At 43.0% G+C, this 13,856-nt stretch overlaps 1 protein-coding gene across 1 annotated transcript; it reads left to right on the top strand.

The window, feature by feature from the left end:
• The first annotated feature begins 5,594 nt into the window (after positions 1–5,594).
• On the top strand, positions 5,595–11,746 carry LOC138977835 (alpha-2B adrenergic receptor-like). The gene is made up of 3 exons (XM_070350443.1): positions 5,595–5,845; positions 6,300–6,472; positions 10,641–11,746. Exons 1-3 carry the CDS (start codon positions 5,595–5,597, stop codon positions 11,744–11,746), a joined length of 1,530 nt encoding a protein of 509 aa, XP_070206544.1.
• Positions 11,747–13,856: the final 2,110 nt, after the last annotated feature.

Here is a 13,856-nt window from a genome sequence, read left to right as displayed (position 1 = left end):
CTTACGCGACTTGTTTACATTTAGTCAAGTTTTGACTAAATGTTTTAACGTAGAGGGGGGAATCGAGACGAGGGTTGTGGTGTATGTGTGTGTGTGTGTGTGTGTGTGTGTGTGTGTGTGTGTGTGTGTGTGTGTGTGTGTGTGTGTGTGTGTGTGTGTGTGTGTGTAGAGCGATTCAGACCAAACTACTAGACCGATCTTTATGAAATTTGACATGAGAGTTCCTGAGAATGATATCCCCGGACGTTTTTTTCTTTTTTTCGATAAATACCTTTGATGACGTCATATCCGGCTTTTTGTAAAAGTTGAGGCGGCACTGTCCACACCCTCATTTTTCAATCAAATTGATTGAAATTTTGGCCCAGCAATCTTCGACGAAGGCCGGACTTCGGTATCGCATTTCAGCTTGGTGGCTTAAAAATTAATTAATGACTTTGGTCATTAAAAATCTGAAAATTGTAAAAAAACAAACAATTGTTTTCAAAACGATCCAAATTTACGTTTATCTTATTTTTCATCATTTTCTGATTCCAGAAACATATAAATATGTTATATTCGGATTAAAAACAAGCTCTGAAAATTAAAAATATAAAAATTATTATTAAAATAAAATTTCCGAAATCAATTTAAAAACAATTTCATTTTATTCCTTGTGGGTTCCTGATTCCAAAAACATATATATGTGATATGTTTGGATTAAAACACGCCGCTCAGAAAGTTAAAAAGAATAGAGATAAGGAAAAGCGTGCTATCCTTCTCAGCGCAACTACTACCCCGCTCTTCTTGTCAATTTCACTGCCTGTGCATCGAGCGGTGGACTGACGATGCTACGAGTATACGCTCTTGCTGTAAAAATGCAGTGAGTTCAGTTTCATTCTGTTAGTTCGACAGCTTGACTAAATGTAATTTCGCCTTACGCGACTTGTTTATAATTTTGTTTGGCGAGAGTTGTCAACCCATGGTATCCAACTAAGAAGCAAACCACTCTCTGAATGGTAGCTTCTGTTGGCATGGGAGACTACCCTCATCTGACAACCCCAAGGGGATATCTGTGAAGGGAAACATTTTGATTTAAGGCCAAAGTGTGGAATTGATATTTATTAAAAAAGAATTTAGAAATTTAGACAAGTTTTAACCAAGAAATTAGGTTAAAACAAGGGAAATTTGAAAAAGCCTAAAGGGAGGTAGCTCTGTACCAGCCTGCAGATTCAGAAATGGATACGCGGACAGGTTAGATCTAATTTTGAAAAGGTTAAACAGGAAAAGCGGTCAACTTTTCACTGCTGTTCAACACAGGACTTGGTAAAGAAGAAGTTTTCTGCAAGACTTGTTCAATTGGATCGCTTGAAAGGCGATGCAACTTTCACATTATAAAACATCAGAAATTGTGAAAGAAACAATTGAAAGTCAGCAGAGACTTTCTTCCGAGATTTGTTAAAATCTCTTAGCAGAGAAAGAGAGAGAAGTAAGTATCCCTCCACAGACAAATAACCCCAATGGAAACATATATATATAAAATAACCCCAATGGAAACAATGTTCACCAACATGATTGCGCCCTGTTGATCTCTGATCAACTTCCTTTCTTGTTTGTACTATAATGACTGTTTAAAACGTAACGATGACCTGACTGTACATGACATGAACACACGCACAGCACCTGGGAAGCATTTGACATGAAGACACACGCGTTACTCTTTGACAAAAGAGCAGATTGCGTCCCTTGAAATACATTGCTCTGATTGGTTGGTCGCACGCTGCAATCACACTGCATGGGTCAAACATAGGATCCAGCCTATTCTCAAGCGGCACTACCGCGCCGCCGAATTCATTTTTTCCCCATACCGTTACATGTTTCGTGAAAAAAGTACTCGTCATAATCCCTAACGCGTCGTGCAGTCCTGCTGAAGTGGTGTAGGTGAGCGGAACCCATTACGTATCATCATCAGACACTACCAAAAACATCATAAACTTGACTTGCATGCTTCATGCCTTTTTCTTCTCAGGACAGTTTACGATCCAGTTTAAAAGCTAAATCGTAGTGCAGTCACATTCACAAAACTCTACATAAGTAGAGTTTCTGCCGGCATGAAGTACACTTTAGGTGAGATTCTGCGGAAAATCAACGTAAGTCGAGTTTCTATATACTCTACATAAGTCGACTTTCACCGCGCAGTTTGAAACTGAAGTAGAGTTGTTGGGAAAAAACTACATAAGTAGAATGCGTATCAAACGGCGCGTTATAGGCTGCTATCAAATGTTACAAGGCAGTATTTAACACGAAGAACGTGACAGAACCAGGTTTCACAAATTCACAAAGTAAAGTGTCTGCTGTCACGCAAACAATGTAACGTATGTGAACAGCTCAGATCATGGGTCAATAAAGTGTTACACAGATGGTCAAAATTAAAGTACAAGATATTGCACTGGAAGTGGAACTACACTGTTGCTTAGTGTCTGTATGAAGCTACAAGGTGAAAATAGAAAAAGAAAAACACGATTCTTGACTTTGATGGGCTTTTTCTGCTCGTAAGCACACATTCTTCTACTCATCACAGCATGCCCCATTATTGAGTTTAAAACACCAATTAAATTTGTTTTGAATAAAACTCACAATTTTACAATAAGAATTTAGAGACCTGAATCAATTAGGTATATCCTACTTAATTTGACTTTTGCAAAAATAAGTAATTACACATTTAATTGAATCAGTCAGACAGACGGAGACATAGAGAGACAGACAGAGGGCAAACAGAAATCTGAGAAAGAAACCCCTTTAAAAATGTTACCATGTTTGAAATGAAACATCGCAAGGTGAAGCGATAATTCATCACCTTTCAGTATGACGTCATGAGCGTGTTCCACACTTGAAATGACGTGTTTTTATCATGTTGTCAGCTGCACGGAGCTTGGAAGTATAATTTCCATTCAACGATCCGAGTTTGTTAAGTTTTAGCCTATTTTCAACGTCAAACACCATGAAACTATATATATTTGGAATCAGAAAATGGTAAGGAATAGATAGAAGTTGTTTTTAAGTGTCTTTTTTCATGAATAAAGATAGTGGTTATTTATCGGTTTTCTTCATTTTTAAGCATAATTATCAATACAAAACAACAAAACTATATAGTTTTAGATACAGGACGCAATAGGGAATACACCAATATACATTTTTTGATTCAAATATTAGTTTTTAAAAATTTGAAAAAATGACATATTTCGAACAAACATTTCAATAACAAAACTTTAAGTGACCAAACTGAAATGCAATCCCATAATCCGGCCTAGATCTGAGATTGTGTGATAAGTAATTCGATCAAATTGATGAAAAACTGTGACTGTGAAAGTGCTGCCTCGACCTTTTGGCAAACGGTAAAATATGACGTCATCAAACTGTCCTATCAATAAACGGAAAAACCTTCTATGAGAAAATCCAGTCAAAAATATCCATATCAAATTTCATAAAGATCCACTCCGTAGTTTTTGAGATATGATCTGCAGTGTGAAAAAACGCCCATAACGCCCAAAACGCAAACTCATTTGTCATGATTTGGTCGTGTTCTGCCGATACTATAATGTTTTTCTTTCCTAAAACACATTATAATAGTAGCCTTTCCCAATGTCTATGCTAAAACTGACTTGTCTGTGTTGTCAATGATTTTGCTACAGTGTGAGAACAAAAAGTCTAAACAATCTCACGCCCATAACGCTGTTACACGAAAACTCATTTGGTCGTGTTCTGCCGATACTGTAATGTTTTTCTTTCTTAAAACACACTATAATAGTAGCCCTTCCCAAATGCAATGCTAAAAATGACTGGTCTGTGTTGTCAATGATTTTCTGCGAGAATGCGATCTATCTGTTTGTCGCAAAGACCGTGTGACACGAAAGTTATGAGCGGAAGACAAATCTGCTGAGTGCAATTACGTTTCAAAAGATAGTTGGTTAAAACAGTTTATCACTCAGACACGCAAAGGAACACTATAACTTTATTATTCAGGCCATATTTGCTTTCCTTTGTCATGTATGAAAGTACTGGCCTTGGTTGAAGAAAGTGACCTGTCGCTGTGCAACAAATTTGTCGCCATTTTCCGCCGTGTTTTGTAAATAAAACGTGTTTACTACCCACACATACAAAACGATGCTGTTGGTTCTTTTTATTTTCTTATTGTTTGATTCATGCTTAGCAATTTAGTATGCTTTGTTTTCTTCTCAATTCAATGGATGGCTATAAAATAAGCATTTAAATGTGAAGGTGTTAAAATTACCCATGATCTGAGCTGTTCACGTATATGAAAGACCGCGAAGCAAGTAACATCGTCAATGAAGGAAAAATCAATACAGTTCAGTGAAAATCGATGAGCCTGGTCTCCTCTGAGAGAGTTATTTCGTGAAGTGATACGCCTGTTGTGCTGGTGATTAGCTTGGCTGCTTTGTGTTGCCTGCCTTTCGTTGTGTGGTGATCAGCACGCCTTTCTGTCCACAGGTGAAACACAATGCTGGCCGTCACGTCAGGCGGTGCTGAATCAGCCGCCCGCCACTGACAGAGCAGAGACAGATTCTGAGTTTGTCATTCGTCACAACCCAACACTGGAACGTGAAGTGAGCCTGAATCAGCCGCCCGCCATTGACAGAGCAGAAACAGCTTCTGAGTTTTTCATTCGTTACAACGCAACACTGGAACGTGAAGTGAACCTGAATCAGCCGCCCGCCACTGACAGAGCAGAAACAGTATTTTAGTTTGTCATTCGTCACAACGCAACGCTGGAACGTGAAGTGAGCCTGAATCAGCCGCCCGCCACTGACAGAGCAGAAACAGCTCCTTGGTTTGTCATTCGTTACAACGCAACACTGCAACGTGAAGTGATGTTCAAAACAGCTGAAAAAGCAACAACAAAAAACCAAAAAAAAAACCAAAAAAACGACTAGGAACTTCTCCTTCTTCTTCGTCGTCTTCGCCACTCTTGCTTCAAACTGAAGGAGCTAGCAGACTTACCCGAGAAACAGGCAACAAGAGTACACGTTTTTGGGTGAAGAAGAATGAACACAAATGAGCGAAACAACATTTTGATTTCCAGGGGAAAATTGTGTAAATAATCCAACTTCAAAATCTTGAGGGACACACACAAACATATGAGAAAAGAATTACAACTGTTGTGCGAGGCAAGCATGCCAGCTTTCACTGTTTGACACCACTGAAACCCAATACTATACGGCTGAACAGTGATGGAAAACGAATGCAGGATATGTGTGGGATATTATGTGTTGAAACCTTAGGCCGAAGCACAAAAGGTTCAAAGTTATAAACATGGACTAAGAAAGTGAAACACCTTTCGAGTAAGAGCAACACGAAGACACTGTTACGCGCATTTTCACGGACACCTACTCTCACCTTACGCACGTTATACGGAATCCCAACTTAAAATAGGTGAGACTACACAGCACTAGAGCCTGAAGACGCCTGCAAGATAGCTTTACTGTGAAACACGATTATCTCTGTCATTTGTAATGTTGAATTGTTGGCTAATTAGTCGCGCGTGGTCTCGTGAAACTTGAGCTAAAGACGCGTAGCTAGACCCACCGTGCCGAGCAGCCATGCAGGACGGCAACGTGTCGAGGTACCACAGCCACATTACAGACGCTGAGCGCCACGTGGAGGTGGTGGTACTGAGCGTTATGAGCGCGCTGGCCAATATGGGCAACATCTCTCTCTGGACGGTCGTCCTCAGCACGCGCACCTTGCGGCAGCAGGCCAACAACAAGCTGCTGCTCAGTCTCTCGCTGGCCGACCTGCTCGTCTCTGTGGTCAGCATGCCGGTGACAGTCGTCACCATCTTCCTCACCAGGTCAGTCCATGTTGATGTGTTGGGCAGGTGGGTGTTCCCAGAACAGATGTGCACAATGATCGGTTTGTCCTGTTCATGTCAAGTTGATGTGTTGGGCAGGTGGGTGTTCCCAGAACAGATGTGCACAATGATCAGTTTGTCCTGTTCTTGTCATGTTGATGTGATGGGCAGGTGGGTTTTCTCAGAACAGATGTACACAGTGATCAGTTTGTCCTGATCTTGTCATGTTGATGTGTTGGGCAGGTGGGTGTTCTCAGAACAGATGTGCACAATGATCGGTTTGTCCTGTTCATGTCATCATGTTGGGCAGGTGGGTGTTCCCAGAACAGATGTGCATAATGATCGGTTTGTCCTGTTCATGTCAAGTTGATGTGTTGGGCAGGTGGGTGTTCCCAGAACAGATGTGCACAGTGATCGGTTTGTCCTGTTCATGTCATGTTGATGTGTTGGGCAGGTGGGCGTTCTCAGAACAGATGTGCACAGTCATTGGTTTTATCAACATGCTGACGCTAGTGAGCAGCGTGATGTCGCTGGGTCTGATCAGCATCAACCGTTACATAAAGATATGCTGTCCGCAGCGATACCGGCGTGTCTACACCAACATCAACATCTACCTCATGACACTGGGTGAGACCCACACAGATGACTGCAGTGATAAAAGCCCCATGGTCTGAGCTGAGTGAGATGTGTGTGTGTGTGTGTGTGTGTGTGTGTGTGTGTGTGTGTGTGTGTGAGAGTATGTTTGTGTGTGCGTGTTCGTGTAAACCCGCCCAAATGGGTTCGCACACTTGTCGTTTCTCTGAACAAACGGGTTCACCAAGAAAAAGGTTACCCACTTTCCGACAACAGCAAACGAACACACGCAGCGTATTTAGATTTACATGTCCATATTTATATCATCCTCCAAAGGGAGTTGGAACTTCTTCTTCTTCATGTCGATCACACTAAGGGAGTTGGAACGAAAGTCATGGCGGGTTGAATTTGATGAAGATATAATGAGGCCAGGAACGATTCTGTATTCAACAACACAACAAAAAGCAGTCCAAAAAATGCCTTTACTGTCAACAATTCACATTTTGGTTATGCACAGCTAAAAAACCATAAACTTAGCCAAAATATTATTTCAACAAATTTCTAACCCAAATTAAAGCATGAATTTCTGTGTCATCTAATTAAAACTGTATATACCAGTTAAGGCCGTTCACTTAACCTTCAGGATCACCTTTTGGATTAAATATTTCTTTTACAGGGATCATGTGACCGCCGCTCAAGTAAGGGTACCCTCAAAATCGACCAGACAAAAACGGAAGAGCCAAATGAAAAATCGACAAAAAATCACAATAGGCAAAATTTTGCAACTTTGACATACGGGAAGAAAGTCAAACCAATTATCTACCCTGAACAGATTGTTTTGTTTTACTACCTTGCGTATTTCACGTGCTATGCCATTCCTACTGCTAAAATGTAACAAATACGGTCATAGCTGTCATATATATAGCAGTTTTTGTGTGATAAAAGCTTTGGCTGTGGACAGAAACGAGTCCGTTTTAGGCGGCAAATTTAGAGTGAATGTTGCCAAAAGTGAAAAAAAGAGAAAAAGCCTAACGGTTTTGAGGTTTGTGTTTCTACACCTGTTTTGACATGTGCAAGTTATCCAGAGAGGCTGAACATAGCGAATGAAATTGTTTTGAGCGCTCTAGCGCCGTTAGTTTGTCAGAACAGGAGGTGGTCCATATTAGGAGCCGGTCCATATTAGGAGCCTTTCCCCTACGTACCTGCCAGCCAAATGAAACTTTTTGCGGTTTGTCAGTTCGCATCTCCCGCCAAAATGTTATTACATTTCCCGTGATCACGTTCTGGTGTGTACGCAGTATGCCAAAATGGACCCACATGCCATCTCTTACAATTTTCTTACATTTATAATCAAACACAATGTCCGGACGTAGAAGTACCCAAAAATAGAAGTAATTCTCCCTCTCGCCGAGACCAATCGACTTCCATGTAAGCTTTTGACGTAATTAGTTCACGTGCTGATGTGAGCCTGATTGGGGCCACGTTTTCCTGCCCGAAGAATGCTCAAAATATATTCGTAAAATGTTTGCAGTGTTTGACTCTTTGCATGAAAGATAATGAAACTTTTTTTTTTCAAACGGATAGCTGCCTGAGGCATGACTGAAAGCCCTAGGGGCTCCGTGCACCTGGACGTGACAAGTAACTTCAATGTTTAAAGTAGGCTACATGAACGAAACTCCACAGTAGCCTATAATTATGCAGTCATTGATTCAAAAAGCAACTGATACGTAAAGCCTATATAAAACCAGGGTCCGTATTCTTGACAACTCTATATCTCATATACCGAACTGTAAAATCCCTTCAGTTTGTTAAGTCCGCTAAATGGGATTTATGAACCCCGAATGATAAGGGCTTACCAGAGTGTTACCGACCGGTAGTTAGAGGACCGATACTCCTCCTGTAAAAAAGGCACTACCTCAGTACCTGTCAGGTAACTCCACCAAACTGTCCGTTTCATTTTAAAAAAAAAGTTATTCAAACAGCCACTTCTGAGTAAATCTTGTCCAAATATTGTTCGTATGTTTATGCCCCTCATGGTCACACAGTTCTATCATTTAAGCAATAATGCATTGAGTACAAATAGCAAATATTGCTCACAAAAGATTTCAACCTATGCTCGATCATACCGGCTTTGTGGCGAAAGCGTGCTAGCGTCTTCTATAACCCATTTCAGTGTCGCTTTTACATCACCTGTAACGGTTATGGCTTTTGCCTGTCAAGCCATTGAGTCAAATTCAAATCACGATCTGCCCTAATTGTTTTTTTACCCTTTGTCAAATTTGTTTATCCCAGCCACAGTGATCCCAGCGAAGTTGGATGTATCCACGAACGTTAATCGTCTTGAGAAAAGTTCAATGCCGATAATACATGATAAAGAAGGATTCTTTGTGCACTAACTCAGACCACAGTTGGGGATGGAAGTTCACCAAACATTAGGAACATTCTAACTAAAATACGGTGGGTGCCGACCAATTCTTCGATTTTTGATTTACTGCCACCCAGAGCCGATATGTTGTGATAGAATTTCCGAGACTATGACATCAAGGGCGGATCAATTCACTTTGGAGGGGGGGGTTACAAAATGACTGCGAAGATACAAGTTGACGGCGCCGAAGGCGCCTAAGCCTATAGGGGGGTCCGGGGGCATGCCCCCCCGGAAATTTTTTTTATCCAAAGAAGCAAAATAGAGCTATCTGGTGCATCCTGAGCCAATAAATTACCTCTTTTTGGGGGGGGTAAGGGGGGGGGGGGTTACGTAACCCGTGTAACCCCCCCCCCCCAGATCCGCCCTTGGACATAATGCTCGCGCAATTAGAGACGTCAAGATGTTTTGACGTCAATGCGTCGTGACGTCATCCCCTCTCTTGGGCTTTTCTCTCGTGCGCGTGGCGTGTGTGTGTTTGTCTATTTCAATATTTGAGTGCACCATGTGTTACTGTGTTTGTGTGTGTGTGCGCAGGGCCGGACGAGGGGGGGGGGGGGGGGGGTCTGTGGGGGCTCGAGTGTGTGTGCTTGTGTGTTTGTGTGTGTGTGTGGGGTGTGTTTGAGAGAGAGAGAGAGAGAGAGAGAGAGAGAGAGAGAGAGAGAGAGAGAGAGAGAGAGAGAGAGAGAGAGAGAGAGAGGCGATTTGACCTTGGCATTGCACTTCTACTAAAACATGTTACCCTTTGTCAATTTTTAAAAACTTTTGTTTCTGTTTCTTCATGTGTACAAAAGTACGTAGCTAGGAATATCAACATTAAATTATTGTTCTGGAATCAATTTTCTTAGTTTCCAATTGAAGTGGAAGGACCATTCGTATGGTCTTGTTTTTTTCTTCCCCACCTAATTTCGTGAACGTTCACTCCAAGGGTGCTTATTTTGTAGCATTTCTCTCCAACGTAGCGTTTTTTTCTTCTATATTCTGTGTTCTCATGCTTGTTTGTTTGATTGTCTTTCTTTACTTTTTTCCTCGTATTTCCCCCCCCCCCCCCATTATTATGATGCCTTTAGTTGTTGTTGTTGGCATGTTTACAAAATTGATTTTGAAATTGACAAACCGGCGGAAACGTCGGTAACGCATGCGCAGAGAAGAGAAAGCATGGGAATCTCCTATTCTAAAAATAACCAACACTGGTAGCTACCGACCTTCTACCAGATTGACCGGGGGAAAATGAATAATTACCGGGCGGTAGTTAAACGACATTTTCACTTTGTCAGACACCAATGTACGGACTTTCCATGTATTCGGGCCCAGTCTGGCATTTTCGGGCTCCACATTCTGGACTTCGCTACCATATAAAAATAGGTGTTCAATGACAATACAACATTCTAAAGTTCAGCTTTTAATTTTTTTTTATTTACACTCTGAATTTCTGCTTACTTTGTATCATTGCTAGACAAGCAACAATAAAACAACAAGAACAAAACAAACAAACAAAACAACTGGATAACGGTCTTGATCTACATATTTATTATTTCCACATGATGATGATGATGATGATGCGCTGCGTGCGTGCGTGCGTGCGTGCGTGCGTGCGTGCGTGTGTGTGTGTGTGTGTGTGTGTGTGTGTGTGCAGTGTGTGAATCGAATGAAAGCAGAAGCAAGTTCAGTGAGAGATTGAACTTCAATAACATTGACAGTCTTCGATTTGAACTTCTTGACTCTTTTCTTATGTCGTAGATTTAGTACGGACAGTTTGTTAGACTAGGTGGTCGGCCTAATGAATTCTTCTACTTGCAGGCGTGTGGTGTTTGTCAGCCGTGCTGTCCTCACCGCCACTACTGGGGTGGTGTGTGTACGACTACCTGCCCAGACAGTCCTTCTGTTTCTGTGACTGGTCCACCTCCGTGTCCTACACATTCTTCATGGTGCTCGCCTGCTTCGGGGGTCCGCTGGTGCTGATGACGGCGTGCAACGTTCGCATCTTGCAGACCTACCGAGACAGTCAGCGTCGCCTGCACCAGCAATCGTCCAGCGCCTTTCCGTCCAGGGTCGCGGGTGGGCAACAAGTGGAGCGGCTGCATAAGTCATCGGCAGAAACTGCCAGGGTAAACACGGGGTCTTCAACAGCAGACAGGGAATCGGCCAGGACAAATGCAGAGTCGGCCAGGACTGGCACAGAATCGGCCAGAGCGAAGAGGAAACTGCCCAGGACTGCCTCGTCGTCTTCATGGGCCGTTGACGTTGTGCAGCCAGCTGTGACGGTCTCACACGTAAGGGACGACGAGACAGGGCCCGATCAGCTGACTGCTGTCAACACTGCATCGGTAGAGGGACCCCGACCAATCTTATTGTCACCGTACGATGACGTCTCTGAAAAGTTTTCCGATGATGAACTCGTGTCGTCAGAGGCGATGACGCGGTCACCACTCGATCAGCCACCAGTCACACCGTGTTCAAGCAGGACACGGGATCTAAATGTCCCTCATTCAAACTCCGCAGGCATCCGACTATCTTTGTCAGCAAACGTGTCTGTGGTGTCCTTACCTACGGGAAAGCCGAAAGGCGGGAAGGAAGGGGCGGACAGACAGCAGAAGAAAGACAAAAGTCGCAGAGAAGAGTTCCGGCTTTCCCTATCTCTCATGGTAGTGATTGTAGTGTTTGTTTTGTGCTGGTTCCCGTTCTGTATCACCATGTTCCTGTCCGTGTTCGCCCCACACACCCTGATCCGTGCAGCCGACATGTTCACCCTGTTGCTGGGCTACAGCAACAGCTGCCTCAACCCTATCATATACGGCGTGATGAACAAGCGGGTGAAAGACGGCTACATCGCCTTGTGGAACAGAGTGTTTCGACCTAAGTATAGACGAAACATGAATGACACAGTGACTCACTCTGCCGAATGAAAGACCTCGCGAGAAGGGTCATGGAAGTAGCGGTGGTTGGTCCAATTTCAAACCTTCAGCCCAGGGAAGAGGACTTCATCAACGGCGAGAAAGCTCTATAACGGCGTGATGTCGTGTGTGAAAGATGCGTTACATATTGCTGCCCACAGCCAAAGGAGACGTGATAATGGAAGTTTGCCTAATATGGACCACGTTTTGTTTCTTGCTGATAACTATAGCTTGTTTTCTTGCAAAGATGTTTCATTTTGTGTTTGGTAGTCCTTCTCTCTTTCGTTAACCGTAAGGCCTAATTAGAGCGAATCAGCTTTGATAGACATTCAGCAAAAATTAGATACAGTAACATTCACAAAGGGTCCATATTTGGAGCCTGGGAGCCTAATATAGATCGGCACGGTTGGCCTAGTGGTAAGGCGTCCGCCCCGTGATCGGGAGGTCGTGGGTTCGAACCCCGGCCGGGTCATACCTAAGACTTTAAAATTGGCAATCTAGTGGCTGCTCCGCCTGGCGTCTGGCATTATGGGGTTAGTGCTAGGACTGGTTGGTCTGGTGTCAGAATAATGTGACTGGGTGAGACATGAAGCCTGTACTGCGACTTCTGTCATGTGTGTGGCGCACGTTATAATGTCAAAACAGCACCGCCCTGATATGGCCCTTCGTGGTCGGCTGGGCGTTAAACAAACAAACGGCAAACGGAGCCTAATATAGACCAGTGCAGGGCCGGACTACCTGGGGGGTTATGGGGGTTGCGCAACCCCCCCCCCCCTAGCCTAAACATGTACCTTACTTATTTAATTTTTTTTTTATTATTGCTTATTTTATGCCGTTTCATGCAAGGAGCGACCATTTTCCTATCTCAGAATATGACCTACCCGTCAGCTTCAGGGGGCTTCGCCCCCTGACCCCCACAACGAGGGGGGGGTGGGGTGGGTTCTAGGGTTTCCGGACCCCCCCCCCCAGCCAAAAAATAAAAATATTGAATGAGGTATGCATTTCTTTATTTTACATTGAGTTTCAATTTTTGGGGTATTAATCAGTGACAAAATCTGCTGCCTGAAACTGGTAATGATCATCCTCAGAATGCACCAGATTGCACCATTTTGCATCCTTTTTTTCAACATTTTCCGGGGGGGCATGCCCCCGGACCCCCCTAGCAAGCTAGGCGCTTCGCGCCGTCGGCTCGGCGCTTCGCGCCTTCACACCCATATCTTCACAATATACTTTTGAAAAATAACAGTCATAAAACACCACTGGCAACCCCCCCCCCTCCTCTTCGCCTAGTCCGGCCCTGCAGTGAAGAGGCCTTCACGAATCGCTGTAAAAAGCCCCCAATACTTCAACATAACATGATAAAACTTAGTGTGCAAGTCAGACTAACTCAAATATGCTTTAGATTTATCTTTTTCAGTTGACGAGAACGTTATTTGAAGCACAACAGGAAACCTAAGAAACTTAATAAATGAAATTATCAATTTCTACGAAAAGAAGACTTCTTAGGTTATTTTTAGCAAGCTTCTTACTGAATTAATGAAACCAGCCTTTAGCTTTTATTTTCTTCTATTTGTTGACGGTGGTTCAAATTAGGGGACATACACAGACTTGGAGATTTTGCTATGATTCTTTGTTTGCAGTGGAAACTCGGGGTCAACACTTCTAACATGTAACAAATACAGTCTTAACTGTCATATATAGCAACTTTTGTGTGATAACAGCTTTGGCTGTGGACAGAAACTAGTTCGTTTGAAGCGTCAAATTTAGAGTGAACGCTGCCAAAAGTGTAACAAAAGAGAAAAATCCTAACGGTTTTGTGGTTTGTTTTGACATGTGCAAGTTATCCAGAGAGGGTAAATACAGCGAAATAAATTGTTTTGAGCGCTCTAGCAACGTTATTTTCTTAGAACAGGACGTGGTCCATATTAGAAGCCGGTCCATATTAGACAACCTTCCCCTACCACCACGGCTTACTTCGCTCAACACCGGCAGATGTCCGCAGTAACTATCGTCATTGTTGCTCACGTCACCATCACATCAGTATACCACCACCCCCGACCAAAGCTGAAATTGTTAAAATGCAATCTTCCCAGGTTGTAACATAGACTGAAACTGTTTCTTG

Source organism: Littorina saxatilis, linkage group LG10 (assembly GCF_037325665.1).
Source record: "Littorina saxatilis isolate snail1 linkage group LG10, US_GU_Lsax_2.0, whole genome shotgun sequence".
In the NCBI taxonomy this organism is placed as follows: Eukaryota; Metazoa; Mollusca; class Gastropoda; order Littorinimorpha; family Littorinidae; genus Littorina; species Littorina saxatilis.
This window is presented reverse-complemented; position numbering and strand designations above follow the sequence as displayed.